General features: G+C 44.1%; 1 protein-coding gene across 1 annotated transcript in view; it reads left to right on the forward strand.

Moving 5' to 3' along the window:
• The window catches only part of sh2b3 (SH2B adaptor protein 3), a 79,319-nt gene that overhangs the window by 20,338 nt on the left and 48,981 nt on the right, over positions 1 to 10,000 (forward strand). The window contains exon 2 of the mRNA XM_084054964.1: positions 1,516 to 2,784. Coding sequence (XP_083911090.1) covers positions 1,543 to 2,784 — 1,242 coding nt within the window. The 5' untranslated portion in view covers positions 1,516 to 1,542. The remainder of the gene's footprint in view (positions 1 to 1,515; positions 2,785 to 10,000) is intronic.

The following is a 10,000-nucleotide window of genomic DNA, read 5'->3' on the forward strand; positions in this document are numbered from 1 at the left end:
TTGGTCTCGTAATGAAAGTGTCACCCTGAGAAAGGACAAGTCTCGTTCAGCCGGGTCGCATGCACACAGGGAAAACAGGGAAGGCAGCCAGAGAGTGTTGCCCATTGAGAAATAAGCTAACCTTACTTCCTCAAGCAGTCTCTCATTCTGTGTGTGTGTGTGTGTGTGTGTGTGTGTGTGTGTGTGTGTGTGTGTGTGTGTGTGTGTGTGTGTGTGGGGGGGGGGGGGGGGGGGGTGTGTGATTACTGTTTTCATTCATCTTCCCCATCTTCTGTTTCAACACAATTTCAATTGTATTGAGGTTTTATTGCCACCCCTCCTTTCTTCTATGAATCAAATAATGTTTTTAATTTCCACTTCATCATTAAGATCAGTTAAGTTAAGATAAGATAAACCTTTATTGATCACCTTTGGAAAATCCGTATTTCATAGCAGAAACGTCAGAAAAGGTCAAACACAATAGCTACAGTACAGGTAAAAGTAGAGTCTAGAGCCAAACCAAGACACATAAGAATAAAGATGAAACAGAGTCTGACAACAGACATTTGCACTAGGTCTGAGTCTGGCTGAGTTAACATACATTTACTATATCAATACATATATATATATATATATATATACACACACACACAGTATAAATGTACAGTCTACCACCAGTGAATATCTATGCATATACTGTACATCTATCACCAACAAATATATGTATGGATGGATATATGGACAGACTATCAGCAGTGAATCTGCGACTGATTTATTTATAGTGTCACCTGGCCTTCAACAATGAGTGTATGGATCTCGCACGCACGCGCGCGCACGCACACACACACACACACACACACACACACACACACACACACACACACACACACACACACACACACACACACACACACACACACACACACACACACACACACACACACACACACACACACACACACACACACACACACACACACACACACACACACACACATTAGTGTTGTCACAATACCCCAAATTATGACTGAAAATGTGTTTCCAGTTTCCACTGCTGTCTTTGTTCCACTTTACTGAATTGAAGTTTAACCTTCAAACTGAATAAAAATCTGTTGTTTATCTCTGCAGAGTGCAGACTTCTCGTTCTGCTGTTACAGTGATTCTTCACTGGTTGATGGCCAGAGATACTTTGTGACTCCCATTAATAAGATTTGGTAGGATTAAGATTGAGCACTGATTAAAAATCTGGCCTTTCCCTTTCTGAATGCTGTGAACAGTTTAAAACTTAGAAGTAGGTTTAGAAAAGGGGTCTATTTTTACAGGATTTCACCATGTGTGAATTCTCAGTTCTCACTAAACAGTTCTCGTACAGTACCTGTACATGAAACATCTTGATTTTACTCTAATTCGCATCTCTCACTCTCTCTCTCTCTATTTATCCCTTTCTGCTCTTTGTCCATCTTCTACACCCCCACCCACCCTGTACCTCTATGTCTATCATTTCTTTCTGATACCTTCTGTCTCTACACTCGGCAGTGATTCTCAGCCGGTCTGGTTACTGCAATGAATGGTAACACTATCCATCCAGCCACCACCGCCAACACAGCAGGAGGAGGAGGGGGGCCCGGCGTGGCAGCACCCCCGAGAGGCTGGAAGGAGTTCTGCGAGCTGCATGCCATTGCCACAGCCCGGGAGCTGGCCGCACACTACCGCAGCTTCGCCAGGGACTGGGCGCAGCACGACATATTGCCGCCGGAAACCTTCTCCAAGCAGTTCAGCGACCTGTTCCAGCAGCATTTCTGCTGCGAAGTCGACGAGCGAGATGGGGCCCCGCTCAATCGTGGCTCCGCCCCCACAACCGGCAGCGCCACCTCTATCTGCACTCCAGTGGCGCTGCCCCCCGTTCCTCCGCCTCCTCCCCCTGCCCCTCCACAGACCGTGATAGGCCGCCTGCGGATCACGTCCTTCTCCGGGGCACTAGACTATCGGGAGGCGGGCCGACCAAGCGGCAGCTCCACGCTATTCGCCGTCCTCTCACCAAAGGCAGAGCCGGTGCCCGTGAGCCGGGAGCAGGAGCAGCCCTTGCGGTGCTCGGCGGGAAACCCCTCATCGGGACTCCCGGCAGCTCTCAGGGGGTCTGTCCGAGGCATTAGTGGAGGCGGGACATTGGTGGTTCGCAGCCACAGCAGTGAGGAGGTCTCGGGGACTGAGCGTCGGCAGGCGACCGAACGGTACCCCCCCAACCTGGCAAGCCCCTTCAACCACGACGTGACACACTTCTCTGTCAGCCAGATCCGGCAGAGTGTCAGGCGGCTCTTCAAGAAACGGCCCCTTCCTGATCCCCCCTCCCCCCAGGACCTCTCTCCTAACAGCCCAAACCCCGCCGGCAACAACCCATCCGCGAGTGGCAGTGGCGACAGAGTTACCGGCATCTCCCCCACGACGGCCGAGGAAGCTCCGCCTCTGTCGCCTTCCTCTTCCTCCCCCACCTTCTCTTGCACAGGCCCCGACGCCGCTCCCCCCGCCTCAGCCCCTACGCCCACGGCTGCCGTGGGCTCTCACTTCCTGGATCGTTTCCGTCGGTTACGCAGCGGCAGCGTGCGACAAAGGAGGTCGGAGGCGAGCGGCTGCTGTAAAGAGGGCCAGCTGAGGTACCTGCTGGTGGACGACACTATCTCAGACTCTCAGCCTCGCTGGCAACGCTGCCGCCTGCTGGTCAGGAGGACCAGGGACACTCAAGGGACAGTTGGAGGAGGAGGGGGAGGAGGGGAGAGGTACCAGTTGGAGCTTTATGATCCTCCCAAGGTAAGAACACGTGCTGCTTGCATACAGTTAGCACACTTAACATTGTTAAAAGTACATGCACGTGCACACGTGTGCTTTACAGCTGTTTGTGTCTTTCGTTTATATTTTGTTAATATCACCGGGCAGAGTTTGGCTGGGGCAATCTTTTTTCTTTGTAACGTATCTTTTATTGGTGTTTTAAAATACATGGTTGATAAAAAAAAGGGGGGGAAAATCAGCAAATCATCATTTGCTGATTTGCTGAAAATGGGTCACTGACAAAGTCAGAGAGAGAAGGATGAGGCTAGCTGGACATGTCAGGCACCTGGAACTGGTAGCCAGCAAACTGACACTGTGGGAGCCAACCCAAGGCGCAGCTAGGAGGGGAAAGAGGCGCACCACCTATGTAGACCATTGGTTCTCAAAGTGGGGTCCGGGGACCCCCAGGGGTACCAGGGAGTCCCCAGAAAAATTAGTTAATATAACGTCACAATAATTGTAACCACTTTATCCATATTTTGCATTGGCTATTTTTTTATAATCTCAAAATCCTTGAAAAATCGTGAAAAATATGTATGATTATTTTAATAATAATAAATAAGTGTCAACTTTCAACACAAATCTTCACTTCTGGGGGTCCCTGGCACAAAATATTTTCAGATGGGGTCCGCAGCAAATTACATATCATTTTGGGGGTCCTTGACACTGATGTAGACAGTAGAGCTTGCAACAGTGCAGAGCTACAGACCCTAATGCTGGATAGTAGGCAGTGGAAGGCAGCCATCCAGGAGTCCCGAGTTGGTGTCAGCTAGTCCGCACTCTAGCATTGCATCGCATCATTAAGTTTGTGTCCCCCCTTTTACACGTTGCATGTTCCGGTGTTGGAATCCTTTGGAGTTATATGTTGCCACACAGTCTAGACTTTTTAGCTTAAGGCATTTTTTAGACGTATTTAAGCTAACAAGCTAACAGTAGGCTACATACTGCTGTTAGAGCATGTGTTGTTGTTTACTGCAGTGCGGTGATGCTCGGTTGCCTGGAATGTCCACTTTGGAGGACCAGGGGGCAAATTGACAGCTCAGGCACCGAAGTGAAGCACTGGAATCTCCATTGTAAAACAGCCCCGTTACTACAGGGCCTGTGAGAACTGGTCCAATTGGCACAGAGTTTCGTCTATTTTCTTCATGTTATTTATTTCTTGCCATTTCAGTCAGGCTAATATTTGTGGATCTCTTCAAGTAGAGTGTTGTTTTTAGATTGCAAGTATTCTAATAATTATTTATATATTCTTTACATGATGATGTCATTCATTATAGTGGTGTTAAATCTCTCCATAGTGTACTTTGTATCCTGCAGTACTGTGTAAGTACACTCCTGAGTGGTCTGAGCCATCTCTAGACTCTAACACCCATCTTGCATTTGCTTATCCTTGTCTACCTGTGACTGAGATAGAACAAAGACATTTCCAATATGAATGGTCAACTGTAAAATAGGGTTTAAGTGGTTAACTAGGATATAGTGACCTTCTTTATCTTTATCTGTTTTCCATTTTATAGATACTAATATGAGGCTACTAATTACTAATTGGGGAGGATAGATTAGTTTTATTACCTGTTCTTTTTTTATTCCACCATGAAGTGAAACGTAGTGGAGCTCAGGTAGTCTGTCTCCCTTTGTTGCATTTCAAATGGCTTTAATTATATACTCACAAACTTTTTAAATTGCTCGGATGAGAACCATTACAGATTGAAATGAAAATATTCCTTGAGCAGACGAATGACTTACATGGTATCCCATAGCCTCGAGGGACGACTGTTCTGCAGTTGGCACTCTGTCAATCACTCAGACTCAGTTATGGACAAACCCTTCTGTAGGGCCGGGACAAGCCCAGCCAAAAAGGCTTGACAGTCATGTATGATGTACATACAGTAGAGAGGATGACAAATGGCCGAGTTTACTAGTATACTCACCCAGCTCAGTGTCAGCTTTGTAATAAATAATGTAAGTAAGTCATAAATATTACAGCCATGTAAATTATCCATGCATGGCACTGTGTAGTGTGTGTACGATAATCATTTAGAGTTAACTTGCCAGTGTTTGTATATATATATATACTATATATATATTTATATATATATATAGTCTTAAATGACATCATAGCCCCGGTTTTGCAACTTTACTGTGTAAAATAATACATGTATTGCAAAATAATACACCATGTTTTTTTCCACTGCTGAACAAATGATTGTTTCTCATAATTTGATCTAATAGAATTTATTTTGCAGCTGGATAAATGTTCTAGATAGCAATAGCATGTAGTACTGTAACTGTACTGTAGCTGTGCAGCAGTTTTTGGACAGTTCTGAAAGAATGGCTATCATGCTTTTAGAAAAATAGAAAACTTGGAAGAGCTTCTTTCCTAGAGCTTTGCTCCACAGTATAGCGTTTAACCACTTTCAGCCTGGCGTCGCTATTTTGGGCATGTCATTATAGGCAAAGATTTTCCAATATGTTCCAAAATAATTAAAATCTACAAGCTCACAACACGTCGCAGCGTTATTTTAAGATCAAAGAGTATTTGAAGCGATCAAACTAGCAATAGAATACATGTTTTAGAAGCATCTTCCATAAACACGAATGGTCTCAGAAATGTCATAAAAGCAAAGGTTACACCCTCAAATCTAGCCTGGCTCCAGACCATAGACCCCGCCCACTCCACTGAGCTTCAGTCTGATAATCCGGCTACCTTCAAATCTGTGATTTCTTCAACTGGTTGGCTGTGTAACAATCCCATTATTTTGTCATTCTTTCTCCAAAATGGAAGTATTGTCATAATTTGTTACAGCCATGTTGGCAGAATCTGAATCAGCTTTATTCTCACATCACAGTAAAAAAGTGGGTGAAATTCGTTTTCGTGCAACGGTTGGTATTGAGATTGATAAAGTCCAAAAGCCTTTTCAGGTTTTTTGCCAATTTGCCAGACACACATGCACGAATGCACGCACGCACAAACACACACACACACGCACACACACACACACACACACACACACACACACACACACACACACACACACACACACACACACACACACACACACACACACACACACACACGCACACGCACACGCACACGCACACGCACACGCACACACATACGCACACACACGCACACACACACACACACACGCGTACACAGTAATTTCCTGTTTAATTCTCAGGGGTTTCCCCTCTTCTTTAAAAATCACTCTCATCTCTCCCTACTGTTGTCTTGTTTTCTCAATTCATCTATTGCATCTAAGCAGTGCCTTCTTCTACACAGTAGGCCACATGAATGAGCACAAGCAAAGTAGCTATGAGATGTATAGCTTGGCCTCAGAAAACTGCTCATTTCATCGTAGGCTCTCATCACATCCCTCCCTTGAGTGATTGATTTGTTTTTGAGCTGGAGTTATGGTGTGTGCTGTGATAAACAGCAGACCTTGTGTTTGACTGTGCTAGGGTCGCGAAAAACCCATTATAACATCATCTCTGGACTTGCTCAACGCACAACAATTATTTAGCCTATCCATCCTATCTTTGTTGTCAAACTTTCATAACTGGTTTTGTTTTGACAAGTTTACCATGAAGGGACAACAAGAAGTGAAGTGAAATGAAGTCGTCAAAGAGAAAATTAGTTTGTTGACCTAAGCAAGAGGATCAGTGGTTTTAATCACTCAAACTTGGACATCAGTCCAAAGAATCTATGGGCTGTGTCCACCAAGGCATTTTTTTTACGGAGTGCAGCATATGTTTTGAATTGTTTTCAATGGGAGTATTTACACATATTCATGCGGGAAACGGCAGCAACATGACGAGGTGCTGAGCATCTACTCTGTGTCGTGTGTTTTTATCTGGTCGCCCAGAGTTGAAATATTTTCAAGATTGCAGAGTTTTAATATTTTCAACTCTGGTTAACTGTGGAAAAGCACTTTGGTGGACACACAGCCTTAGCCAAAAAGGCAACGTACTTCTAGGAGTTTGCATGAAATCATGTATTCTTCCTCCAGCCTGAGGTGACTCGAGTTCGATATGCCTCCTACACAGTTTCCTGTTTGTTTGGAGCCGTCTCAGACTGGGTTGACTGTTCTGTCTGCCTAACAATCTGGTATCATTAACACACCAACACTCAGTAGCACATCATTTGAATTACAAAAGATTACTTTCAGCATTACTGGTTTTGTTTTTTGTTATATGTACGTATGTACGGAGGTCAGCATGTCCTTGCTATTCAGCACGACACAACAACAGCAAGACGCAGTCTTTGTGTGTGTGTATGCACTCTTGTATGATGGCTATTATGTGGAAAGCTAAGCAACTATAAGAGACCAAAAAAACAAACATCTCTCTCTTATATAGTTGCTTTGCTTTCCACATGATAGCCATCACACGTGACTGTGTACAATGTCCTGACGGGACCAGCTGCAAGGTTATGTGTTGTGTTCACACACCCAGTCCCTCAGATCCCCAAAGCTAGTAATCACTGCAGCTAGCTTAAATGTTATCCTAGCTGCCACCCTCTTTAACCGCTTAAACCCTATACTTAGTTGACCAGGTTCCCAAGGGCTCGATCTACGCTAACTATCTTTGGTGAAAATAGCCAATCTACAAGTGAGCTTGTACATAGATCGGCTATTTTCACAGAATGTACGTCCCCAGAAGAGGGATACTAGGGTTCAAGTGGTTAAAGGTAATTGAAAGCAGAAGTCGCTCTATGACCGGGGGTGTGCGAGTGTATGTGTGTGTTTTTCTGGCACCACCATAGGTTGATGAGTGTGTGTCTGTGTCTCCATGTTGTGCATAATGCATCTGACGGCCCGTTTTCACCAAACACGTCTCAGCGCCGCTGATGTTACACCCCCATGTTAACGGATGGCGGTGTTCCCACCAGCTGCACTGCATCGGACTCGGACAGCTCGTGAGCGCGCGCGCGCGTGTGTGTGTGTGTGTGTGTGTGTGTGTGTGTGTGTGTGTGTGTGTGTGTGTGTATGTATGTGGTACATCCCTTATCATTTAAGTCAGCCGTTGTCGGTATGATGCGGTTGGAATTATTCATGAATAATTGCGGTGCAGCCGAATATAATAGACTATTTTACACTTCCAATGTGAACAGGTGATATAACTTGATGCAAGTCAGTGACACTTTGTATCTGCCAGAGCATTTAGTTAGTAAAATAGCAGGCAAAGTGAGCAGAATGCACACCGCGGCCGGCGTCTGACACCGCAATGATGATTGCGCAACTACAGGGCAGCGCTCTGTGGATTCGTCTATACAAAAATACAAATAGTATTGATTGATTGAATACTTTATTAGTCAGAAATGTAAACAGCACGAAGTACAGACAGACAGTTAGGCTAAAAGGATAACACAAAAAAATCCTGGGGACTTGTTTCCATTGTGGTCCTAATAAACAGTAAAAAGGTAATAAAAAGTCAGCCATTAAAAGATACATTCATACTCATTCATAGGTAAATAAAAATACAAAAATATGAAAAACTAACCCAATATTTATTATTTATATATATATATACTTATTTCATAGACGTAATTAACACTTAATTAATGAAGAATTAATTATGAACTCGTACATTAATTCATCATGAATTTATCATGAACTTATCAGTAATTCCTGGTCCTCACCATTAACTATTGGTGAAGTCATTAGGACATAAGTGTAATATATCATTAGTCAAGGACATTATTCCACAGTTCCACTTCTATGCCCATGATAAGTGCTCATAGGCGGGTAGGAGTAGCGAGGAGGGTCGGTCTCGGAACGACCACCCGAGAACGAAAGAATTTGAGCCCTCAAGTAAAGTGTTACTAATTTATATTGCATTTGTCCAAGTTTGTTGACCTGTAAACAAGTGTAGTGTGTGTGTGTGTGTGTGTGTGTGTGTGTGTGTGTGTGTGTGTGTGTGTGTGTGTGTGTGTGTGTGTGTGTGTGTGTGTGTGTGTGTGACTGCAGGTATTTTCTTTCTGCTGCAGTACCAGACTGTACAGGGATAAATCAGAATACTCTCGATGGTGCAGCGGTAGAACTTCAGAAGCAGCTTCTTTGGGAGTTGGTTGCACCACAGTGTTCGCCCCAGAATAGGGACACTAGGTTCATGTGGTTAATTCCTCCCCACACATTTCTGTGTTATCACTGCGATTGTATCCTGCTGGCTCACCTGCTCCATCCTACACAACATTCCCTGCTGACAGGCGCTGCTCCAACCCTTAGGAGTAGGGATGCACCGATGGGCCACATATCGGTATCGGACGATATTTGCCGTTATCGGTCAACATCGGTATCAGATTTTAGATTTTTTTTTTGCTGGTTAAAGTTACAGGAGTTTTTACTCTATGATTTTTGTGATATGAAATGTAAGCTTACCATAATCACAGTAAACATTATCATGTCATATTCAAGGGCTTTTTTTTGACCAACAATCACTTTCAGTGTGTGTGTCACTGTCGTTGACACTCGTTTATGTTACTTGCATCAAGGCAATGTTGTGTTTCTGCAGATTCTGAACAGTTATTTCTTATAATGAAGATTTATTTGTTTCCCTGGCACAAAAGGGGGAAATAATAACACCAAAAACTGAATAAATAAATATCGTTATCAGTATCGGCTATCGGCTATATTTTTATTTTAAACATCGGTATCGGCCAAGAATTTCCATATCGGTGCATCCCTACTTAGGAGTACGTGCAGCGACAAAGATCATCCTCCCCGCCCGGCTTTCCACAAACATGGCCAATCTTGGTTATTGCGTGGGTGAAATAGGCTTTATCCCTCTCTCCCTCTCCCTCCCTCCCCTCACCCTATTCCTCTCTCTCTGTCCTCTCTCTCTCTCTTTCTCTCTCTCTCTCTATTGCACTGAGCGAGCTCTAGTCTGACGTCACACAACCTCCCTCCTCCCCTTTTTTTCTCTGTCTCTCTCTTTGTGTGAGTGTGTGTGTGTGTCTCTCTCTCTCCCTCTCTCACTGATCGAGCTATGGTCTGACATCTCACACTACACAAACCGTTGACTGACAACTCTGATTTGCGTACTCGTAAGATACACACATAGCTTTTCGTCCATTATACAAAAATAAATAAAATAATTATAAGGACCACTGTCAGCGGTAACACATCTTTTCAGAGCATCGCTGGTTAATTGTTACTGCCATATTTGTATTACTATATATATTATATATCGTTGCTGT

The sequence above is a fragment of the Gymnoscopelus microlampas genome (genome assembly GCF_963454915.1).
Source record: "Gymnoscopelus microlampas genome assembly, chromosome: 4".
NCBI lineage: Eukaryota > Metazoa > Chordata > Actinopteri > Myctophiformes > Myctophidae > Gymnoscopelus > Gymnoscopelus microlampas.